The sequence below is a fragment of the Cryptotermes secundus genome, unplaced genomic scaffold (assembly GCF_002891405.2).
Source record: "Cryptotermes secundus unplaced genomic scaffold, Csec_1.0 scaffold644, whole genome shotgun sequence".
NCBI lineage: Eukaryota > Metazoa > Arthropoda > Insecta > Blattodea > Kalotermitidae > Cryptotermes > Cryptotermes secundus.
In genome coordinates this window covers 184055-209732 of record NW_019742971.1, presented here as the reverse complement: position 1 = coordinate 209732, position 25678 = coordinate 184055, and the positions used below count along the sequence as shown (strand labels likewise).

Genomic DNA, 25678 nt, shown 5'->3' with positions numbered 1-25678 from the left:
GGGGGGGGGGGGGTGCTCAAAAAAAAACCTGATCAAAAAAAAAAAAATGCCCTAAGATTACACCCAGGTCTCCAGGGTGGAGAAGCCTGTAATTATAGGGTCAAATGGATTCAATTTCTTTATGACTGGAGCAGCAGCAACTGTACCTTACTACAAGAAACAGTCTTGAAATATGGAACAAATTCTGCACCTTCTCTTGCCATAAGGGTCAACAGCAAGTACACCCCAACAGATATGAGCTTCAAGCATCTTGCAGCACAGCAAATTTAACAAGTGTCACTCTGCTCAATGTTCACAGAAACAGTGGAACAATTCACAGCAGCTGGTGGGTTGAAGAAAAGAAAGACATCTCACTGATCAGTCAGTTTCAACTGGGAAGAAGTGTACATGTAAAAATAACTAAGTATAAAATATTATGTACATTAATGATAATTATAATAATGATAATAATAATAATATAAAGTAAAGGGGTTACACACCACTGGCGAACAAACTGCTGTAACAGAGGGGCGACGTCATGAGGGCACACATAACCTAGCCGGCCAATAGTTATGGCTAGAGCGAGCGGGCAAGAAAGAAACCAATCAAAAAACAGAACACATAAAAACAACAACTCAGAAACATAAACTCTCTGTACTGCGTGATCAGTATTACAGGCAAAAAACATACTCCAATACTTTCATATTAATTTTATATCTCTCCAAAATCTGATTACCCCACATAATTTGGGGGTTAAAAATATCATGTCAATAAAAACTGTATTAAATAAACTATACTGTTCTCCTTTACTGCACATATGGGGCTAGTCCATCAAATAATTCTGCCAATTACAGAAAACAAAATCCACACACAAACACACTTGCATCTTGTTGCCATTAAAGCCTGATCTCAACAAAACAAGGTGAAGCTGGGCAAGTCACCACCCTGAAACACAAACACTGTTCATTTATATACAACTGGTAACATTCACCAACCCCATCACTTTAAAGTTGGCAGGCTAAGATTTGTTTCAAACAGATTCTTTAATAGAATGTTCCGGTTTTCCTCAGTTCAAGAAAATATCCTCACCTAACAGAGCTGGGGTGAAGACTGAATGAAGCCTGCTGGCATACAGACCATCAAGTGTTGTCAGCTGGGAGCTGGGGGTCGCAACCTTCAGGCCCATTAAATTATTTAGCTGTATGTCAATGTTATTTTTATTTGAGATCTCAGTCTCTCTTGGCAGTGACTACAAATATTATTGGGATATGGCATATGATGACACATAACCTTGCAGATAGGTAAAAGTGCTTTGGAGGAACTTCAGGGCCTAAGACTGCATACCATCCCGTGAACCAGAAGGCAGTCATCTTCAGATTTTTTCATGAAGTACCAAATAAAGCAATCATTCATTTAGAGTCAAATAATATGAAAGGGCAATTATGTATGAGAATGGGAAAAACAGTTCCCTACACAAAAGCAACTGATTGATTCATCAGATCAGGGGGTTATGATTTTTTTTTTGTATGCTTTTCATCTTCAAAAGCGGCCCCAAGCAACAGGTAGAATCAATATATACATAGGCAGTACTAAATGAGTTCACACATCATTTGAATTACAAGCAGATGTGACTTAATGTGACTGCCCACCCATTTAAAATGAATCAAACTTCAATAGCAACACTTAAAAAAAAAAGAGAGAAATAATAATACTCTAATAAAGACATCTAACGAATGAAACGAGAATTTTCAACGCAGCTCCCCCACTCCTCAGTACTTGCATCTACCGTCAAATATCTACAAAATCAAGCAACTGCAATATGCTAGAGAGAGAGAAAAAAAAAGAATAAAATAGGCACACAAGAAAGTTCAAAATGTGTTTTTTGTGTTAATTTGTACTGTAAACAAACATATACAAGATATCTGACGTGTGCAAAAGAAGAACCCAAAATATGATTAAGTGTTTATAAGAATGTGATGCTACTGGGGTGTAAATGCACAATCCTGAAATATGAAAACACAAAAAAAAAAAAATGCTCCTCATGCCACTGCCCTCTCAATCTAAATGATCTGCATTTTTCTTCTCTGCCTGCCTGCACACTGAGAGCCTCGCCGCAAAAAGTACACACAGTACTAAAAAAATTATTGAGAATCTGCAAATTATTTATAATTCCTGAACAAGAAACACAAGAGAAGAACAATTCTGGTGACTAAGACACAGCACCCACAACTCAACTCCCTTTACAACAGACGTGTAATAAATTAACATGAAGAACAATAAAGAAAGAAAACAGCCTCTTTATTACAACCGCCACAACACAACAAATATCACGAACAGTGCCTAGTTTCAGCTATCAATAGCCATCATCAGGCAAATACACGGTTAACATATATACACCACTGAACTGCAGTACTACTAAAACTGGATACAATACTATTAATTATATAAAACACTTGACGTAAAAATCAGATTATATAAAACTTATATATACTACGCTGAAAAACAAATGGACCACTTTTTTTAATTGTTTCATTTTTGGTCCGTTACACTCGACGGACTTTCTATTAACTTTGTAAATGGACCACCTTTACCTATTTCGGCCATAAAATCAGATCTATTACAAACCTTTTCAAGAATACTGAAGTTGGTATCTCATATAAGACAAAAAACAATATAAAACATCTGTTGAAAATAAATGATGACAAAAATGATATGTATAATCTTAGTGGGGTTTACCAACTACAATGTTCTGACTGTCCATATACAGGACAGACCGGACATACCTTTAACACACTGCGGACCGGTTGTTTAAATATTTAAATCACCCTGGGGACCAGGGTTTTTAAGCCTAGCACCCTAACTTGTGCACTGTTCACTTTAAAAATTAATATAAAATCTCCTAATTAACTTTATGAACAAAAATTTTTGGAGAACACTTATCAGAGCTCCTAGAAGTGTATCTCTGGAAACATTCCCCTTTGTGAAGAGGCATCACGCAGAAGTTATACATACTTTCCATGAAAGCAGGTATTCTGCAGTTGCCACACTGTTGTAATAATTATCTTCATAAACGTGATAATTTTGATCCAGATAGGGACCCAAAACAGACACAATAGTTTTTGGCAATTTCTTGCCTTCAGCAGAATAAATTTCTAAATTTCCTATATAGTCTGAAGTGCTTTCCGTGACTACATGAACAAGTATAGTTACTGGCTAACTTCCTGGTTCATACGTGGAAGCTTGGACTCGAACAAAGGCTTTTTTCTTTAGGGTGTGACAGGAAATGAGCGTGATCATGTTACTGGCTTAGCTAGCAAACATTCCCGAGGTCAACTACGCAGTAGTTATGATGCAACGTGGCCACACAGCGAGATATAGTTGGTTGCAACATAACGCGTCAGAAAAGGGCCAATTGGCCCGCCCAGTCCGCAATGCTATAGAAACGTAGAGGGCCAATTGGCCCCGCCAGTCCTGAATGTGTTAATTTCAGATTCAAAGAACACATACGAGACATAAAAAATAACAGACAAAGCTCCAAATTTGCTCAACATATTGTCATGTGTTGGTGGTATAACGCGACAAATAACTTCAGGCCATCTTGGATATAGCGAATTTTATTCCACATTCGCTCTTACAAACACACAATTTACAGATTCGCAATTACTGCTATCTGCAGTATCACAAATACTAGACTGCAAATGCCAGAATACAACTGACTAGTTGCTGGCTAACTCATTACTCTCCGCTGGCTAGATTGAGAACTAACTGCTGGCTAACTCAGAACTTGGAACTCAAGAACTGTTGATCACACACTCTCTCGTAGGCTTGCTCAGAACTAACTCGTAGGTAGCTGCCTTGAGAACTAACTGTGAATAGCCTTCGCTGCTCCTTATGTAGCCTCGTTCCGGACAACACAGTATATGGCCACGTAATAGGCACCACTGTTGTCTGGTGCCATGTTCCTAGCAACGCTGTCTGGAGTTGTTTACTGCTGCCTAGTAACCGCGGTATCCCTTGGTGACATCACCGCTGTTGACTCGCGTTGCATAGCTACCAGGATGCTGGGATTCGGCTAACTTCGGCTCCGCTCGGCGCGTCAGCTCCGGGGGGGGGGCGTCCAGCTAGCGCGGCACGTCACAATATATTGGACACCACACATGAATATAGTACAACAGACAAAACCTCAAATCTTACAAAACATATATCAGCAAGAAAGGCCGAACCTTGGATACATATGAAAGATTTCACATTTACAAAATCAGCAAACTAAATTTGCAACTGAATGATAATTTTACTGAAATGTTTAACCCTATATATGATGTAATAACTGATACATACAAAACATAATATACAGTTATACCCCCTTCCCCCCCCACCTTCACTTCTGCGTACACCTTATCTCTACCTCTCCCCTCCCACCCTTGCATTGACTTTAATCTTACATCACCAAATCAGTCGCTGTTTACATTCCCTACAGAACAGACAATACTTCGTAAGATGAGGCACCGACTAAACAGTAAGTAATATATACTATATCTTCAATACCGAAATCAATTGTCGATTATAACAAAATTTAATACTATTTACTTTCATATCATTTTCAGATTAACATTAATTTACTACATCTACATCACAAGCCTCCTATACAATTTTATATACACAAAATATAGAATATTCCAATTTGTCCGTGGGAACACAATGAAATTACAAAACCAAAGACTGATTCAATGATATAAAACATCAATCTAAGAATTTTATTCTTGTTTTATACTATAACTTCTGTTTTATATAATCTGATTTTTGTATTTTTACATCAAGTGTTTTATATAATTAATAGTATTGTATCCAATTTTACTAGTACTGCAGTTCAGCGGGGTATAAATGTTAGCCGTGTATTTGCCTGATGATGGCTGTTGATAGCCGAAACATGTAGCAGAGCCGAAACTAGGCACTGATCATGATATTTGTTGTGTTGTAACGGTTGTAATAAAGAGGTTGTATATTGTAACACAACAGGATGCATGAAATGAAAAATACAAAACAGCTAAAACTGTGTTTTGTAAATAGGTGTATTCCTTTCCGTTTATTTCAAATTGAAAACAAGTGTTTGAAAATGAGAGCCATGCTTGACACTTCTGTCACATACTTTTAGTACAATTCATTTCGGCAGTGGCTTGGAAGCACTTGAAATTCCAAGGCAGTGGCATGTTATGGAGACACCACAATATGGACCTAACTGCATAAACTGAAAAATATCTAAACATGTACAGAAATTAGTTAAAGCATGGAAATTCACACAAAACTCCCAACACTTCCAGGATACCTGAGTTGCAGTTACATGGAGAGGTATCATACAGCAACAACATAAAATAATCAAATAAGATTTGCAGGACTTCCAATACCCATTACACAATAGTAATACGTGAAACGGAAATAAAACCTAAAATAATAATAATAATAATAATAATAATAATCATGCTTTGGGTGAAGCATGAAAATATACTGTATATGTACATTAAGTGAACAATAACAAATAATTACGCTATGCAGTATGTGTGTGTGAATCTTACATCCGAAATATAGACATACAATTCTTTCATACTTATTCAGTAAAGTACTGCACACCAAACTGCGCAGTGTAACCGTTGGCACTCTTATGTCATATCAGAGAGATCAAAACTTTCATTTACAGCCTGCAAGTCACCCATCTTCAATTTGGTTTTCCTTACTCAGTGGTATCACTGGGCCTGACTTCATCTTGCGTCATTAACAGGGCACATGCATGCAGCCCGTTTCAGAGAACCTGCCTTTTCTTATGGAAGATGTACCACTGCAAAAGTCATCAGACAATGTGGTTCCAAAATGATCTCATGCATCTCATGCGCACACAACGAGACAAGCACATCATTGTATGAGATGTGGTTGCCATCACATTCACTAGACTTGACTCTGCTTTTGCCTAAAGGCACTTAAGCAAACCACAAAAACAAAAACAAACTCAGTGGCTTGAGCCTGCAAGAACTATATCAACCGAACGACTGCTGCTTTTCGGCAGAGTTAGTGCCAACTTTTGCAGATAGAGGGGTGTCGCATGGTCAACACAACGAATCCCCATGGCCATTAATATCGATTTTTGTATACGAGAACCACTATTTCCTTGAAATAGCTCCTCAATTATCCTCATGAGTCTAAGTGGACCCCGTTCCAGACCCACTACTTCTCAGAAAAACTGGTAGCACCGGGAATCGAACCCAGGATCTGTATCTGTAGCCAGGATCTCAGACCACAGACGCGGTCAGAAAACCACACACACAAAATCAGACACCACAGTCAATGTCATGATGAGGTTTAAACCAGGCACCCCCCAAATAAAAATTGGAAGTGTTACCACTTCAGGCAACACGTTTGGTCAGACATGTTAAAATTTGGTACTGTCTAATACCCCAGCCAGAAGGTAAGTACACCCATAAAAGTTCAGGACTATGTATTTTCTTCACAGAATCAGTCCAGTTATGTTATGCCTCGTACTGGAATAAAAAGTTCAGTAAAAATTCAGATGAGATTACTATTCTTCTCTGAGAACAAGAGTGCATGGTGTCATAACATAGAGGACCACAACTTCAGTTTTCTCTAAGATTCACACACGCACATACAAGTACACACGCGCACGTGCACACACACATTACTCAGAACCCACTGCAAGTAGCAAAATACAAATGCCTGTAAACTGAATGGATAAGATCATTTTGTAAATGCTGTAATCTAGCTACATATGCAAACAACAAAAACAATCTATGCAGTTAGTAACAAAAAATGTTTGATGATCCATTACATTATAACTGATGTAGGTAAACTAAAACGAATAATATTACCTGTAAGAGACTTCAGTTATACTCCTTTTTTGCAAATTTACATCCAAAATATCAAAATTTTGCTTTGTTCTCATTTTAACTTTTACATACATAGTCAAAAGGAAATAGAATAAATTTCATATCAATTAGCTGCTACATATTAAATGAGAAATCAAATCTTAACTACTCTACTGTGCGATGGTATCTCAGTTTTCACTCTGATGTGAGGTATATCAAATTTTTGAACAATAACCTTGCACCCAATTCAAAACGTACCTGTATTTTCTAGCAGTGTCTTAGGTGTGTTTGGTTTGTTGATGATTACAATCAGCTGACTAAGGACAAGCGGTATGTATGGTCTTGTATCATGACCTGTACACACAAAACCAATGACTTTCATGTACTGGAAATCAAACTACAGCAAGCATTACTGAAGGACTGATCAACATGTCTATCTGGTACTGGACTGTACTATGTTAATATTAAGAGTTTGAATCTTTTCTACCACCTAAACAATGTGTGAATGTACGCATTAAAACACAGACTCATGTTTGCCATTACATGATAAAATATGAACTACAATGAATTAGGCCTCTTGAATCTCAGTTAGATACATAATTGCATAAAGTTAAGTAAGAAATGTATTTCAGAGTTACATGCTGTTTTACGCATTTTACTGATATACACTTACCCAGTTTTACAGATATCTCTCCAATTGCCCAGGTAGCATTATTGCATACAGATATAAATTCTGGGTTTAAATTCTGTCCAAGAATAGGAAGAAAGTCAGCTGCAAAGAAAGGAAATAACACATGTAACATGCACTTCACTATAACATTCTACTTACACAATTGCATAATAGAATGTTAACCTCAAATCAGAGTCACTAAGTGCATGTGACTGAAACTCCATGTGAGTTGTCATCAGGAAAGGTTCTCTACCTACAGAAAATCTGAAGATAAAAGTGTGAATTTATTTTCAGTTCTTGACAATACCTCACAGAGCACACCACTTTTAAAAATTTCCTTCTGATTACATTTCCTACACATAAGTCTTTTAAATTATAAAGCTTATATTTCAAAATCGATGTCAACTTCCACACTGCTATGTGCAATGTCTGATTCTTGAAGAAGATGCTGTGAAGATTCTGGTTGAAACAAACTAAAAGTTTATACTTGATTATGGTGTGGTGTATTTTCATTCGTTTTAAATTAATTAGGTTGTGCGTTCAAGTACTGTACTACAATTTTATGTATGCGAGACCCATGAGGGAATACAAGCGTCTTTACATGGCTGCCCCCAAAGAATTGTGTTATGTAGGTCATAAAAGAATGGCATGTGTGTCAAAGAACCTGGAGACATTAAATGCAGGAAACCATCATGAGTAAAAGTAATTAAAGCTATCCCCGTACGAGGCCGTCAAGGCCCATAGGGCTGTGAGACGTTGAGGGTCCCACATTATCTAGACAATCGGCTCAAACATGGTGGTAAGGTTGTCAGCCTTACACGCCAGCTGCGCTCTACTCCTCAGGAACATTACTTAATTAATTCCTGGTACTCATTTCTGTTAGAGGCTGAGTTGACCCCAGGACCATAGTGCGGCTGGAAGGATTAGGTCAACTGAAAAAATCCAATGACCTCATCGGGACTTGAACCCGCGACCTTCCAGCATGAGAAACAAAAGTAATTTCTGAAATTGCAGTGCACATTTTACTGCATGGGCACACTCATCTAAACAGAAAATACATTCCCCAAATACCATTACCAACACATTCATACTTACATATACAGGGTAGCACATGCTGGAAGCAAGCCTTTGTAAGATCACCAAGCAGAGCAAAGGAACTCTGGCGCACCTCAGGCATGGGGTCCTGCATGCACTGGTATAGAAGCTGCATTATGTTTGAGTTTATCACGAGTTTTTCTATGTGGCCATCAAGCCCCTCCGCCAAACCTGACAGCAAATCCAGTGCCACGATCATGAAGTCTTTGTCTGGGGCTTCAAATTGTTCAGGATTCTGTGTATTTGCCTGACAGAACAATTATTAAATATTAAAAAAAAAATAAAAATAAAATATCACACACACATGTAATATGCTACAAAGCAACAGTGATATTTACATATCTATCGCATTCAAAAAGATGCGGCAAACAAAGTAAAATACTTAAAAATCACCAGTAGCACAAGGAACTCGGCGTTTCCACAATGGACAGCATCGACACCCAGGCAGCTGGACTATATATGTTATTTCAGAACTATTTTAAGAAGTGACTGGGGAAAAAACCTATCTTTACATTAAGTGCGAGGGCACACCAAAGAAACTGGCAACCGCAATGAAACCACAATTTACAAGCAACGTCACAGATTTCAAACAGGCAACTGGTTTCCAGATTAACAGGTGCACACTGAGAAAACTTAAGTTTGATTAGTTGCTCACATCATCTCAAGAGAGTGGATTCATCTGACTCATTACAAGATTGAATTCATTAATTTCATGCACCTCTCTTCTGCAATGTCAGATAATAATACTGACTCCGTCATAACATGATGGCGGTTGAGATGGCATAAGACGAGAGGACGGGAACATAAAACATTAGGTGCATCTGTTCTTCTGTGACAATTTAAACTCAGGTTCTTTATATTGTTTCGGAACTTGAACAGGATCCAGACGCCTTCATCTCATGTGAAATCCTTTCCGAAGCCAAATCTATTTTGTTCCACCTAGCACAGTCTGCATGGCATTGGTCACACATTCCAGGATCCTGTTCAATTAACTGCACAAAACCAAAATTAGTAGCTTCATCAACATTTCATGCCATCCAAAGAAGCAAATGAACCACAGAAGTGTGTCAGAACAGCTGAACCCAGTAAACTATGCTGCAATGTAACTGTGAGAAGACTGGCTTGCTCATTTGCCTGGGAGTGGAGTTTCCTAGTCTTCCATGTGTTGCAGTGCAATCGCATTGCTGTTTCCTCAGTTTGTGTTGCTCAATTCAATTCCATGTACTTCTTCCATCGTCTGGTATGTAAAAGACAAAAGACCATGACGTTTTGGAGACTGGATCTGTCTCAGTCTTCAGGTGGGTAGGGAAGGATAAACTTACTCAGTTGGGCCTGTTAGAAAGAGCTAGTCTCAATCACTGGTCTTTTGTCTTTTACATACCAGATGATGGATGAAGTCCAAAACAAGCCAAAAGAAGTACAGTATACACCATCGTCAGAATCCTTTCAAGTCTATCTTAATTCCATGTGTTCAACACAGTCTGACAACAGTTCTCGGAAATTGCGGTTGTCAGTTTCCTAGGTGTGCCCTTGCATAACCCTCTTGACTGCTGACATGGCTGGATAAAACATCAAGGGCGCAACATATGTATACAATTTGTTTCTGACTGCACAGATCTCATAGGAGGGGGGATTTCAGACTGGGATATCTTAGATGAAGCAATATGTTATGGTCTGTGCTCGTCTGGGAGAAGGCCGCACCATAGCTCAAGCGATTAGTCACTGGCTTCCCACTGCGGCGGCCCAGGTTCAATCCCGGGTCTGGTCAAGTAGGATCTGAAGTGGACAAAGTGGCGCTGGGGTGGGTTTTTCCGAGTACTTTGGTCCCCCCCCCCCGACAATCTTCATTCCACCAAATTCTCCATCATCATAATCACCCAGGGCAGGCTACAATAGGCCAATCAGTGGCCTCTGTGCTGAGTGGACCCAGTTGGACTCCACTAAGCGAATTAAAAAAAAATTAGTCTGGGAGATATCACCTATGCAGTGGTCAAACATTTAAAATCCTCATATTACAAATTAAAATAGATTCAGTGGATCAGAAACATGAAACAAATAAAACAAGAGATTGTCTGACGAGGCAGTGGTAGAGCAAATAAAACACAGAGACAAAAGCAGCAGGTTTCAAAATATGTGAGAGAAAAATACAATAACAAGTTTACTTACAATGTGTTGGTTCAGTGTCTGCTCGACAAGCGAAACGCACCGCCGATATACTGGTTCACAATATGGAAGGAAACCTGACTGCAGGGCAGTGGCTACACTCGACAGGCACTGAAAACATGCAAATAATGACTGGCCCAATATCAAATTAAGAGCAGTAAAAACGGTTCATGTGTATGATGAGCATTATATTCAGATACAAAAGAATCACAACGGCTTAAGGGCCATAATGCACATATCTACATCTGGGCAGTCGGTGACAATCTGCAACCATTTTACACAGCGGAAAATGCTGGTGTTGATATAAATATACAAGTGCCCTTTGCAAACTTATAACGGTATTCCTTCCTCTAAACGTTTCAAAAGATAACCCCTTCAAAACCGTCTCGTAAGATTGAGATCGCCATATTACTAGAACACTAACCTCTAGAAGGGGGAACAGATCTTTGTCTTCGTCCTTCAATATGTTCCACTTTTGGATGAGTGGAGGCATGAGGAGGTTGATATAATCAACTTTATTCAGATGATGACCGACAGAGTCAGCCAGTGTGCCAATAGCATCATATAGAATCAGGAGATTTTTGTGCTGAAACAAACATTATGCAAAATAAGAACCTGATTCAGAGGCAGGGCAAAAACATAACTGCATGGGCCGCAGGATCTTTACTTGTGGCTGTGAACAGAGAGTGTTACAGTTATTTGTAGTTAGATCTGTAAGTGGCCAATAAATCCATTCAGCAACCCAAACACTATCTACAGTCACTCCACATATGTGATAATACGAAAAATATAAGAGAACCCAAAGATAACCTTGCAATGAAAAGCTTTACCTGATACTTGCTGAATGCAAATACCAAAGTCTCTAGGATGAACCCCAGGTACGGAACTAGTTCTGTGCAGGCCTCTTCTTCAAGTGTTGCAAATGCTGAACATGCTGCTTCTTGAACCCTTTTGTTGCCATCCAACACCCGCTTCAACAACTATAACCAAATAACTTACCGTCAGTTACATTAACTTAAGAAATTGAACTTGCTACCAAAAATAGGTAGGAATTCTCATGAGACAAGGTCCACAGAAACATTTAAAGGGAAGTAAACATCGCCAGTTCTCTTGCAAACTTGTTTTATTCCCAGAAGACTGCTTTCTTCATAGTCACCACCGTGAAAGTCTCAAATCTTACACTGTTTTATTCTTTTCACTGCAGTCACATACCTCTGTCATGAGTGGCTTCAGATAGTTGTCATGGGGTTGACTCACGACCCAGTGTGAATATCGGCTGAGTGTCCAACATGTGATGGCCCTCACAAGGGCCTTCTTGTCTGACAAACAGTTGATAAGGTAAGGAATTAATTCTGTGAGATGTGGGATCATACCAGTCATGCAACCTGAAACAAGAGCTTAACTTAAGAAGTCTGTAACTTGCAAATTTAGTCAAAGTTCTGCCAACACTTCATTTGCACAAATACGATGCAAACGTTTTGCCCCTAAATACAGGCAGAGATATTGGCCATGAACATTTTCTGAGGCATCTGCATATGCAAATTGCATTTTTAATGAAATGCGTACCTTCTGCTATGGCACCCAGAGCAAGGATGCCGGATTCTTTGATTTCCCATTCTTGGTGAAAAAGCGTTTCCTTGAGAATTGGCACTAATACAGGAAGCAACTCTTCCCGGAACACATTGGCAAGTACATCCAAAGCAGCAGCACTGCATTTCCCTAGAAAATATATGGGAATATCAATAAATGGTGTAAATGTACAAGCACGGGTGAATATTTATTTACTGTTTACTTAACACTTTAAATAGATCAAATTACATAGCGTCGAATGATAAGAGCCATAAATAATGAATGGCAAGGGATGTGGAAGGATGTAACTGTGGTCTAATTTTAGGTATTATGTCAGAATTAACTTGGAGGGTCTGAGGATAATCATGAAAACATCAGTTAAGGTCAGCCCATGTCTGGACTATGATTTGAACCCAGATTTCTTGAATATGAAGTGGGAGTGCTACCCAATTAACTACACTGTTCAGTAATGTTCATTACAAGGTGTTAAGAAGGACGTTCAACACTATATAGAGTGACATACTGACANAAAAAAAAAAAAAAAAAAAAAAAAAAAAAAAAACCAAAGAAGTCTATTACAAGAATAATACAAATTCTGACGCAATGGCTTTGTACTCATGCAACTGATTATTCTGCATCATGCAATACATGACATTCTACATAAGTCAACCCTTTGTTGTGCCACCTGAGTTTAATGCATCTTGACGCCATTACACCAGACGATTTAAATGTCTCTTATACAATTCAGAACTCTTAGGTACAGCATGCCTGCATTTTATGCCAATTTGAATTACGTAAATCTGAAATAGTGTGATATAACAAATATGAAGCGCAAAAGTTTGAAATAATGTGAATCCCCCACCACAAAAAAAAATTACCAATAATCATGTTGTGTGTTTCAAAACTTTGCTTGAATCATGTGAGGTCTTCAGGAATGCACCATCACATAAAATACAACCACTCTGTACTAAGAATAAGCAAACCCACAAATGACTTCTCTGAGACCTGAATGGAACATTCTGCATCCCCCGAATAAGTCACGTCCACCAACCCCTTGGGTCTGATGCATGCCAAACTATGTAACAAGTTACACATATGGACAAACATTACAATTAAACAAACAAGTTAACAGGTCAACTGTGCTTACTAAGATTCCAATCCGACAATGAACTGTCATCATCCATTCCATCGTCTTCTTCCTCTTCCTCATCCCCATTCTCTTCAGAGTGTTTGATTGTGTGGGTTCTTGACTTGTGAAACCTTGGTCTGATATCTTCTTCTCGGTCTGGAATCATTTCGTCTTCCTCAACATCACCCTGCAACAATGCAAGGTTACATCATCAGGGCGACATATCCATGACTTAAAGTCTCAGCTGGCTGTTACCTTTTTTGTATTAAAGGTGACCCTTATCTGATAAAGCCCTTATCTTACTGTCTTTGAGACAAAAAGTGCCAACTGGGAGATCATCTATCAAAAGCTCTGCGACAGCTTCTAAACATGTGGATACAAACTCTGTGACTTGTAGTCTGCAAGCGAACTATACCGACCGAGTGACCACCTCTTGTCGGCGAAGTTAGTGCCAACTTCTGTGGATAGAGGTGTCGTGTGGTCAACGCAACAAATCCCCACGGCTGTTAATCTTGGTTTTCTAGACTGGAGCCGCTACTCCTTTGAAATAGCTCCTCAATTATCCTCATGAGGCTGAGTGGACCCTGTTCCAGACCCGTTACTTCTCAGAAAATCTTGTAGGGCCGGGAATCGAACCGCGATCTCTGAATCTGTAGGCAGGAACTCTGACCACTAGACCACAAAGGCAGTCTTGAGAAAACTCAATATAAAGGCCACTGGTCACTATAAAACAAAAAATTCGTTCCATAAGCAACATCAATATAGCTATCACATGATCATGGCTTATTATTCTGAAGATAGGAAGGGCACTGCTTTACCCAGAAATGATGCATTGCACTCACTGTGGGAGTATAAGCTTCCTGCACTGTACAATATGGTGTGAAGTGGACATAAGAACATATATAACCTTACACTGAGATTTCCTCTGGACGGAAAGCACAAAACTTCCTTTAACCAACACAACTCAACCCCAATGGGTTCAGTCAATGAGGCAGATGAAGAAAGGAAACTTAAATTTTATTACCAAGAGAACAAGAATCTAGCCACTGGCACACAAAATGTGAAATAATTCTGGCTAGGATGCCAATAAGAGGAGGTAAACATAATATAATTGCCTTCCTACCAATGGGAGTCAAGGCAGCTCAGTCAGTATAGTGACTGGCTACGGGCTGGATGTCAGAGGGGTTGGAGTTCGAGTCCTGGTAGGGTCAAGAATCATCTCTCCTGCATGTTGTCCAGACTGCTTTTCATGCCCAACCAATCTCCTTTCGAATGGGTACTGAGGTCTTTCGGCTGACGAAAAAGCAGCAGGGGAGTGAAGCCAAAAGCTCACTTCCAATTAGTTCCAAGGTCAAGAAATAGTGGATCTATACATCCACAGCACAACACCTTCATGGCATAATGCACAGTTAGTTAACCACAAAAAGACAACTTTACGTTACCGTACCTTCCTACTAATGAGGTCCATTTACTTTAACATGACCCATCACCAGGACCGATGTACTTTCAGTTTCAGTCTCACATTAGATCAGATCATAATTTCTGTGAATGTTGAAACTGATTCTGATACAAGACCCTGAGAAGGCTAACATTAATAATTACTATGCTGTATACTAATTAGAGTTTTTGTTAACTACATTAGTAGCAAAGAATATTTTTGGAGCATTTTCTTGCACACAAGTTTTAGCATGAAAGCTGGAAATATTTGCCATTCCTGATCTAAATGACTGTAAACTATGGCAGTGGTCCACAACTTAGATCAGTTTTGTGGAAATCCTAAGAAGGGTCAAGAAAGAGTCTTTTCAAATGCTGAAAAGTAACTGCAAGAGGTTCAAGTTTTAAGGCCAAAAAGTCCTGCTAGTGGCTAGTTCAAGGTCACAGCAACAAAGGCTGAGAAACACTGTACTACAGTGACGGAATACACAATTCCTAACAACAGTTAAGACATCACGTGCAGCTATGGTTTACTTCTAATTGAAGACTCTCTCTCACCACTGTCCCACCACAAGAGTCATTATTAATACAGAATCTTGGTTTGGCAACCACTGGCCTGTCCCATTATATTTACAAAACAGAACTAGCATTGTTAACTACATATACTTCCACAATTACAAAGTGAGGAACTTCATGTGTACTCCTCACCAAATATTATAATAATCAAATCAAGGAGAGCAAGACTGGGCTAAGGATGCAGAACGTATGAGCCAGAAATGCACACAAAATTTTGGTAGGAAAACCTAAAGGAAATGGATCTTACATAGCATTGGAGGGTGTGGAGTGGATCCTCATTGTCTCATGAACCTTTGGTTTCCATGAAATTTTGGGAATTTATTGAGTGGATGAGCAAGTATTTATTTCTCATGAAAGACTCAGGTCCATGGAGTTAAGTACCGCTAGCATTTATCTTTTACTAGTTACATTTGCTGCCATTCTCACAGTTTCCCACAGGAAACAGGGGCTCAGAGATATCATGAACTAATCCCAGAGATTTGAAATTCTGATGGCAGTCGCCACGGAAGATGACTTGTCTCACTATGACAAATCAGTAACTATCTACAAAATTACATGGCACCACTTCTCAGAGTACAGTAATCTTCATGAAACGCATCTGACACAAAGCATACTTAAGCAAGAGAGGCAGGAAGTCTTTTAGTTTCCGTAAGCAGTTTTCTCAGTCAACATACACACACACATACATGACTGCTACAACCAAATCTATGTTGATNGGGGGATGGAAGAGAAAGAGAGGGCCAGGAAGTGGGGTCAGGGTTACTTACTGCTTACTTAACTATGCCATCTGTAGCTCAGAAGAAATAGTGTGGACAGAGGAAGGAAGAAAAGAGAAAGAAGAACCAAATTATAAGTGATATGCGGCCCCCCATTCTCTGTACACAAATGGATTAACTCCATGTCTTGGGAGAGGGAGGGTTATTTACCAATGTTGTCAGTATACAGATTATGTACCAATAAATTGTAGGATGACTGCTGAATTGAGAAGGATTTGTACGAAAGCAGTGTTTGCTTAAACAAGGTGTTATCCTGGCATTTGCCTGGAGGTACTGAGGTAAACCATAAAAAACCTCAGTTGGGATGGCAACTGCCTGGCCAAGATTCAAAGTGAGCACCACCCAAACAGAAGTCCAGAATTTTAATGCTAGACAAACCTGTTTTGTATGTGCATATCACTTATTTAAATTACCTAATGAAGCCCACCTTCTCATCAAAATAACACATGCACAGTTATTCTGAAGTTCTCATATCAGTGTGGGTTATCTTGAAACAAATTTTTGCAGAATCTTGTTTCAAAAAGAAATATATATTACACCACGCTGCAAGAATATGCTTCCCCAAGCTTAGTGAATGTCACACTTAAGGGAAAGATCAAATTAACCTCAAACTGCTATGACCAGTCAGACCATGGCTCCATATCTGCCGTTACATGCAAATGGCTCCTGATGCCACAGGCATAAAAAAGAACAATGCAACCAGCTGCAGAAAATATAGATGTTCATCAATGGAGGATTTTGTGTAGTGTAATAGCCATTTCGGGGCATGCAGGATAGTTGGTTGAGGTACTATGATACAAGCTGGAAGGTAGTGAGTTTGATTCCCAATGAGGTCATTGGGGTTTTCAATTGACCTGATCCTTCCAGCCACATTATGGTCCTGGGATCAATTCCGTCTCTAACAGAAATGAGCAGCAGAAATCTTCCTGTGGGTAAGGGGCAGCTACACATAAGGCTGACAACATCACTGCCATCTCTGAGCCGACTGTCTAGAAAATGTGAGAACCTCAACATCTCACAACCCTGTGGACCTCCACGGCCTGTTACAGGGATAGCGTCACATTTTTTTACAGTAGACATTTAACTTAATACACACTGATAAAAAAATCAACATTTGGCATGTCTTGCAAATACGGTCACAACTGTATGTCTATGCAACACCATAAAACACCTGCAATGATAAGTGTAGTGAACACTGGTTTGTAGTTTTATGATCGTGAGCATACTGAGTACAGACTAAGGACTTAGTACTCAGTTTCCAAAACAGGCCTGCTGTGACACAGCAGGGAAGAAAATCAGCATAACACTTCAAAGAAGCAAGCGACACATCAACACATCACATGTAGAGTTCTTATTCTATATGCTGCCCATGCCATGTCAGAACTAAACAGACTCAACAGCTACATTTTTCACAGGAAAAAGGGGAAGACCCACAATCTCCAGACACACTTCCAGTCTTACCTGCTGCCAACCCAAGTTCTTTGAGCCCTGGATTCAAAAAAGAAAGGGAAAAGAATATAAAATGTTAACCAACAGGTATGACTTTCAGCAAATAAGCTACAAGCAATGAACCTGAGACCAGTGTTTCTCAACCAGTAAAGTACAAGTACAGATCAAAACTCAAATTCTGTTCTACTTGTTCTTTTATTTCAAAATCAAGCAGATTGAGAGAGAGATTGAGAAGTAAATTCACAAACCATTGGATATAGAACGTGTCACATATCAGAACAAATGTTCCAATTAATCATTGGAACAAGCGTAGTTTGTAAGTCTGTGAGTTTGTCATCTTCAGCTATCTCAAACAGCGGTGTAAAAAAATATTTAACCCCTTTCAGATCTGCTGAACTCAGTTCAACATTCACAGAAATCACATTTTGGCCACATGTCAACTCATTCCAACAGCCATACTTATCTTAGAAAAATAAACACATACATTACTCCTGGTAGTTTCTAATATTGTGACATGATAACATGGTCCCCTGCTAGGTAACAGCAAAATACACAAGTACTGCAACAACAGAAGAACTGTTTGAAATGGCGTTTTCTATGCATGACAGGCTACATAGCGGGCATGAATGAGACAAGTTATTTAGGTGAGAGCTGACAGCTGAAGCAATGAGTTAGCTATGATACAGTTGCCAACTGGTAAGGACGTCAAGAGGGAAATTGAGGAATCTACATTGTTCAGAGCCATAACCTAGCAATGGCTAGTGAAGACAAACTGAGAAGTCAAGTGCATGAACGAGTAAGAGCGTTATAATTACTTATAGTTACAATTTATAAGTGTTCAATAAATCCAATTACCACTCTAAACCACATTTCTAGTCATTAACACATGCCAATATGCAACTGGACCCCAAAGTGGAACCTCCGGCACATTTTCTCCAACCTTTAAAATATTACATGGTAGTGCCACATCTTCATAATAGGAGGGAAAATTATTCAAACTGAGAAATATGCAGATGACATTGTGTTAATGGCTAAGGAAGAAATTGTGCTACAGGGCATGACTGATAGACTANAAGAAGAATCTTTTTACCAGCAAATTGGACTTAAATTTGAGGAAGAAACTAGTGAAATGCTACATTTGGAGCATAGCTCTGTATGGGGCTGAAACATGGACACTTAGGCAGCAGATCAGAAACATTTGGAAAGTTTCGAAATGTGGTGTTGGAAAAAGGATGGAGAAGATCAGTTGGACCGATTATGTGACAAATGAAGAAGTGTTAATTAGAGTCAGTGAGCAGAGGAATATCCTACATGAAATAAGAAAACGGAAGGCTAATTGGATTGGTCATGTTTTACGCAGAAACTGCCTTCTAAAAGAAGTTATTGAAGGAAAGATAGAGGGGTGGATAAAGTGACAAGAAGACGAGGAAGAAGATGTAAGAAGATGCTGGATGACCTTGGGGACAGAAGAGGATACTGTCATTTGAAGGAGAAAGCTCTACATCGCATTAAGTGGAGGAAATGTTTTGGAAGAGACTGTGGACCTGTCGTCTGACAGATTACTGACGATGATGAGTGTCACATGTCACCTGAACTTTGACGGGTCAAAGACCAGTCATGGCATAAAACTACTCTGTTACAATGAAATAGTTTCTCCTTATACATGCTATGTTTCAGGGAAGTACACACTTGTTTAAAAAAATACAGTGTTCCTCAGTTACGCATGCAAACACCATTATGTGTTCACTCACAGACCCATATTTAAGAATTATCTCAACTGCACTGTCACATAATTCCATGAGCATCTCTTCCTCAACACTCACACTCAGTTAACATTTAAATACCCCCCTTTTTAAATTTATCAGATATACTAGTTTTTACAGCCTTCAATTCTGTGCACTCTACTTTCTGGGATTCAGAAACATATCCAAATTTTGAAACAAAAAGTGGCAGGGTACTGCATTATATACAGTGAATTCCTATACCAGAAAATGATAAGTGAGAAGGAACACTAACATAAGAAAGGACCATATCCTGAAACAATTCCAAATCATACCCACCAACACCTTCACCATTTCTGAAGCAAGAGATAACCCACCTTGGTGGAAAAATCATCAGGGAATGATAGAAGAAGCAGAGTTTATAAAAAGGTGATTGTATCAGGACCCCAAAGAAAAAGTTTCAAGAGGAAGAACATACTGCTGCAATAACTGGATTTGGTGAAGAATCTTCTTAATACTGTACTGTACAGAGAATGGTATCACGACTTACCTTGAGCAATATGACATCTATCTCAGAGTACTTCATCCCTCGTACTAGGATAGGAACAAGCCTTGTTAGATGTGGAGACAACGCTTCTTTACAGATCGGTTGTTCTGCTAACGAAAGCCAGAACTCACAAGCTTCCAGAGCCACTCCTTCATCTGGATCCTGGGTCCGCATCAACATGTACTGAAGGGGAAATATACAGTAACTGTTAAAATGAAGTGATGGCAGAAAAGGTTAACACATGATCATGACACAATATTTACGTGAGTCAATATCTGGAACATAACAGATGAATGAGGGTGGTTCACGGTTAACCTGGACTTCTTCTCCTCCAGATGCTGGCGCGAAAAAATTAAACTCTTTCATGGCCAGTTGGTGGCAACACTGCACTCAATGCCCAGACAGAAAGTGGCCATTTGCCCCATTTCTATGCATAAGAGCACGACAGCATCAGAACTTGTCACTCCTAGTGTAGAACAGAGCTGTATCATAAAATTCCTAGAGAAAGTGAAACCTACAGAAATTCTTCACAGGTTAAATGCACAGTATAGGAGCAGACTCTGTCACATTCAAGTGTCTGTGGTTGGTATACTAAGTTTTCTGAAACTGTACCGAAGAATCGAATGTGTGACATGCTCATGTTTAGCCAACAGTTGTACAAAACATGAACCTTCAACCATATCGAAAAGCTGATTTTGGGCGACAGGCAAATTACAGTGTATGATATTATCCAACAGTGGCCTAGGTGTTGCTTGAAACAATTATGTACAAACACTTATTGTTCAAGGAAGCATGTGCCTGGCAGGTCCCAAAGATGCTAACATTTGGACAGAAAGCACAGTAGATGAAATAAATGTGTTAATGTACAGGGGGGATATCCTGAGAAGGAACAAGAGTTTGATGATTCTCGCATGTATATTTTTCGTTTAAAGAGAAAAAAGTCCAGATCAACCTTGAACTACCCTCATACTAACAGTTCTGTGGGGAAAAATCAATTATTTAACAATAATTTGCTGACAAGATAAGTATGAACGGTATGTCAGTCCTACGAAGATGACCATGATTACTTAAGCTGTTTCTGGTGTTCACCAATGAAGACTGCAAAAAACCACAAAAGGTACAAACTTTTGCTTATGATGTTCAAAAATATAACTCGTGTTCTTTTCTGTCTCCCTGGATACAGTGCCTTCCTCCATTTCCATGCTGAACATGAATATATCTTGGAAAAAAAGAGTAATATAGCATTTCAATTTTGACTGAGGATGCCATAGAGGTAAGATTTTCTGGGTCAATAATCAAAAATAGGTTGTCAATACTAAGAAGGGAAAGGAAGAGGGGAAGAAACATGAGTACACCAACAAAAGAGAAATACCATACCTCAATAATATTATGCATGTGAGGAATAAGTCTATCCATCCTAACTTCCAGGAGCATGACCAGAGCACGACACACATTCTTACGCACCTCCGGATCATCATCACTGGCGAGATGGAAGAGATTCTAGAAGTCAAAATAATTCAATTATTATCCACTTAAATGTGAATCTATTAAGTATAAGTCAAATTCATCCATACAGATGATTCTGTACCTCTAGAAATGAATCAATGTGAATCATCAGCGCCTGGGTTCTGGTAATGATGAACTGGTTTACACATGCAATTGCATGGGATCTGCAAAGATACAGAACAATTTCTATCAAAACAAGCTTTAATTATGTAAGATTTGAGGTTTTTATGGCGGTGACTATGAAGGAAGCAGTCTTCTGGGATGTGGCGCAGTGTAGATATTGTGTTGACTGATGTTTTTGAGGACTGTATAGCCTCCATCTCCAGGGCAGAAGAAAAAGAAATCCGCGAGCAAACCAGCGTGAGCAGATGCTAACAAAGTCTGTTAGCACCTGCTCACGCTCACAATATCTACATGGCGCCACATCCCAGAAGACTGCTTTCTTCAAGTTTTAATTACATTATGTAAGGCGGTATACAGGGACCACAATGGTTAAGCAGTCTGTGTGTGTAATTATCTTGGACTTCTCTACTGCTGCGACCTTGGGCTTGAATTTCACTCAGGTTCATGTCGTCTCTCTTATTATTTCTTCTGATGGGGGCCCAGTCTTGTCGTCCTCAGGAACAGCGTTCTTTTGATGTTGTTCTGTATGTTTTTGTGGCACACTGTGTTGTTCTTAGTGTTATTAGTGTGATGGACCAGAATGAAACAAATCAAACTTACAGTTACACCTCTAAAGACGTTAACAAATATCCTAGTAGGAGATACTGTCATACAAATTAATTATAATACAAGAAATACAGTGGAGTCCACATTTAATGATATTCTAAATCTAGATTTTCCTTTCTTTTTGTGGTGATTTTCTATAGTCCCAGACGATATCTCAGGGATAAATTTCATCTGTTTATGATTTGCCTCAGGTGAGTGCTTCCCAACCCCACAAACCCTGCAGACAACTTGAATAGCAATCCCACTACAAGGATAATCACCTTATCTTCGGACTTGAATGTCTGAAGAACTGAAGGAACTTTGGAATGAGAACATTAAGCGGGCGATTGAGAGCATCACTGTCCAGCAATTCCGCAGAGTCCTCACAGATCTTCTGCAAAGCTCCGAATGAACCCTGAAATATATGGGGAATTTTATTTGATAAAAACAAAAAAATTGCATTCACATATGAAGAATATAGAAATACTACATAATATATTTGCAAAGTCCTAGTTTTAAAACATGGAACCACGTGTCATACACTCATCCTCCTTTAAAGAGAAGTATAAAGGACATGAACCAAATTGGTTCTAGATTTTAACAAAAAATATTTTAAACAGTACTTTGCAAACAGAGTAATTATAATAATTTATAAATGAACAACTGAGTCTGGTATCATTGTATGCCTGATGAAGACCCAGTATAAGGGTCGAAACATGTAGCGTCAGTAAAAACAAATGTTGATATAATAGTGTCTGTTTGTTTTAAATATTGAATATTGTTGTGTAGAGTGCATACTTTTGTATACATTTTATGCACCTTGTTTATAACACACAACAGGATGCATACTTCTATGATTACAATTATCCATGTTGCTCTAACCAAATGGTTAAAGCAAAGAACAAGACTCTACAGTTTACCTCGCAGACATTGTAGTCTTGAGAGTCTAACATACTGCAGAGCGCAGGAAGTAGTTCGGGCCATGCCGTCAGCTCCCCTTTCGAGGCAATAGTCGTGATAAGGATCCCAACAGTAGCCCTGATCAAGGGGGATGGATCGCCGACCGCAGACAGACATTCCTGCTTAATAAACTCTGTCACCACTGGGAGGAACTTGTGGAAATGTGCCTTCACGTTGTTCTTCAGAATAAGACCACTCAATGACCTCGTAGGCTCATCTGTAAAGTTGCAGACACACATAAGCACCTTGCCAGGAAGCTGCAGAGTAAATGTGAAGGTAATCAGGCTTGAAACTAGGCAGACATGAGCGGTCAGCTTCATATTCTGGTAACACTACAATTCTGCCATAAAATTGTAAACTTCTAGAATACATTATGGTCATATCATTTATAACACCATAATTATACAAACTGTCCTAGTGTCAGAAACAAATACTCTTGTACTGCTACACAGATGTATGTAAACGCCATACAATCCTGCCTTCCACATTATATGGGGCACAATGAGGAAACTCAAGTGCCAACACTTCTGGTCTGTAGTTGAGTGGTGCCTCGTTCTCAGTACAGCATGTTTTAATGCTAACTGTCTCTATACCTGGCAAGCAAGCTCCTTAATATACAACAAATCACTGCATTAACAGACATTTAGATACATACCTTCTGATGTCAATTTAGTCAACACAAATATCAGGTAGTTGTTGAAATCTGGAAATTTATTTAATTCCTCCAATTTATGTGGCAAAGTTAAGGAAAATATAAGAAAGAAAATGATTTCTCTGATCCTAAACTGTAAAATGCAATTAACTGTGGCTACTGCCGACTCTGCACTGTCATGGAGCGATGTGAACTCGATGCACTTTGGTACATGATCTTATGTCCATTCCCAGCGCTGCCAGCAAAACCCCAACTCAGAACTATGGAAAAAATGTAACATTTTCCTTTAGTTATGTATATCACCCCTGTGCTCCAGGTTCTGCAAACATAAAACCTAACAAATAAGGCCAAATGCCTTACATAACCTCCATGGATGGTTCGGGATTGCTACAGTTCCTTTATAATGTTGGAGTGAAACATCACATTCTCTGAACCAATACTAAACTGTGTAATGTTAAATTTTAAGAGTAAAATTATGATGATAACCTATACAATATTGTGCTGTCAAAAATACCCAGAATGCTTCTCAACTCTGTATGTGTATGACGGAATTAAAATAAACATAAGATAGACAATCGACACCCCTGAATTGTCTCAACCCTCCTGAGTGGGTATGTGATAAGACAACATCAGGTGAATCAATACATATCAAAATTCTGTAAAAAGCATGGCCCAACTGAAGCTTCACAACTCATAAATAATTAGACCACTAACTACAAGTGTCTATAGGTTGTTTCAAATAACCCCTACATTCTTCACTATACATCATGGCATCACGAGTACTTCCATATTGTTTAAATCTAGGATCATACTGAATGATACACTTAAAATAACTGAGCCTAATTATACTGACAATAACATTGGATATGAAAAACAATAAATAAATGAATTAATTAAACAGCATAGACTGTTACATATACCGACAGAACTCACTACATGGAGCTGAGAAGCTGCCAGCAGGCCAGCAACTCAAGAATTTCCCAACATTTTATGGAACCCAGAGGTTCGTTACTGTGTTCACAAGAGCCTACCACTGGTCCCTATCCCGAGACAGGCTAATCCAGTCCATACCACTCTATCCTAAGATGCATTTTAATACTACTCTCCCATCCACACCTAGGTCTTCCTATTGTTCTCTTTCCTTCTGGCTTTCCCACCAAAAGCTACATGCAGTCTTCGTCTCCACTAGTTACATATACCAAACAAATAACTACCTCCATGGTGTGTGCTGAAAAGATGCTAGTTCATCTGATCAAGAAATTCTCCACTTTTATGGAATTTTAAGGTTCATTACCATTACACAGGCCTACAAAAAAAAATTTTTTTTTGGTGTCTAGGATTTTAGAACTAATTTTAGTTATATTTAAGGCGCTCAATCTAAATATAAAATCAGTTTTTCTCTACCAGCTCTACTTTTTTAGATCAGCGTTTTTGTAACGTGCAGTTCTACACAAAATGTGTAGAAATGGTTTGGAGAGAACCCAAGAACCACTTCGATGACTGTTATTTCTGCCTAGTAAATATTACTGGAATCAATCGAAACAACCGTAGCAAGTGGACTTATCCTGATTTAGCCTCTGCAAGACGCCCAGTTCCTCACTCAGAGGAAGTACCGATCCCAACGTTTCACCAGCTACCAGAGCTCTGTGAGGATGAGTATTTTCCCTCTAATCACCCTTCTGATTGTAATGAAGGTGACAGTGATTATGAAGGGATGTCGTCAATCCCTCAACGTTTTAACCAGGATGAGTTAAATGACCTCATCAGAGATCTCAACCTGTCAAAAGAAGCTTCTGAATTACTGGCTTCTAGGTTGAACGACAAAAATTTACTGGAACAAGAAACCAAAATTTCCTTTTACCGCACAAGAGAAAC

At 39.0% G+C, this 25678-nt stretch overlaps 1 protein-coding gene across 1 annotated transcript in view; it reads right to left on the bottom strand.

Moving 5' to 3' along the window:
* LOC111873613 (transportin-1) overlaps positions 1-25678 on the bottom strand; it is a 36745-nt gene that overhangs the window by 7194 nt on the left and 3873 nt on the right. The window contains exons 3-18 of the mRNA XM_023868481.2: positions 23807-23882; positions 23112-23368; positions 22473-22606; positions 21566-21647; positions 21355-21477; positions 19981-20160; positions 13493-13661; positions 12343-12495; positions 11989-12161; positions 11607-11756; positions 11201-11362; positions 10780-10887; positions 8614-8860; positions 7522-7620; positions 7107-7202; positions 480-555 (exon numbers count right to left, since the gene is read on the bottom strand). Of these exons, the coding sequence (XP_023724249.1) occupies positions 480-555; positions 7107-7202; positions 7522-7620; positions 8614-8860; positions 10780-10887; positions 11201-11362; positions 11607-11756; positions 11989-12161; positions 12343-12495; positions 13493-13661; positions 19981-20160; positions 21355-21477; positions 21566-21647; positions 22473-22606; positions 23112-23368; positions 23807-23882 (2285 nt within the window). The remainder of the gene's footprint in view (positions 1-479; positions 556-7106; positions 7203-7521; positions 7621-8613; positions 8861-10779; positions 10888-11200; positions 11363-11606; positions 11757-11988; positions 12162-12342; positions 12496-13492; positions 13662-19980; positions 20161-21354; positions 21478-21565; positions 21648-22472; positions 22607-23111; positions 23369-23806; positions 23883-25678) is intronic.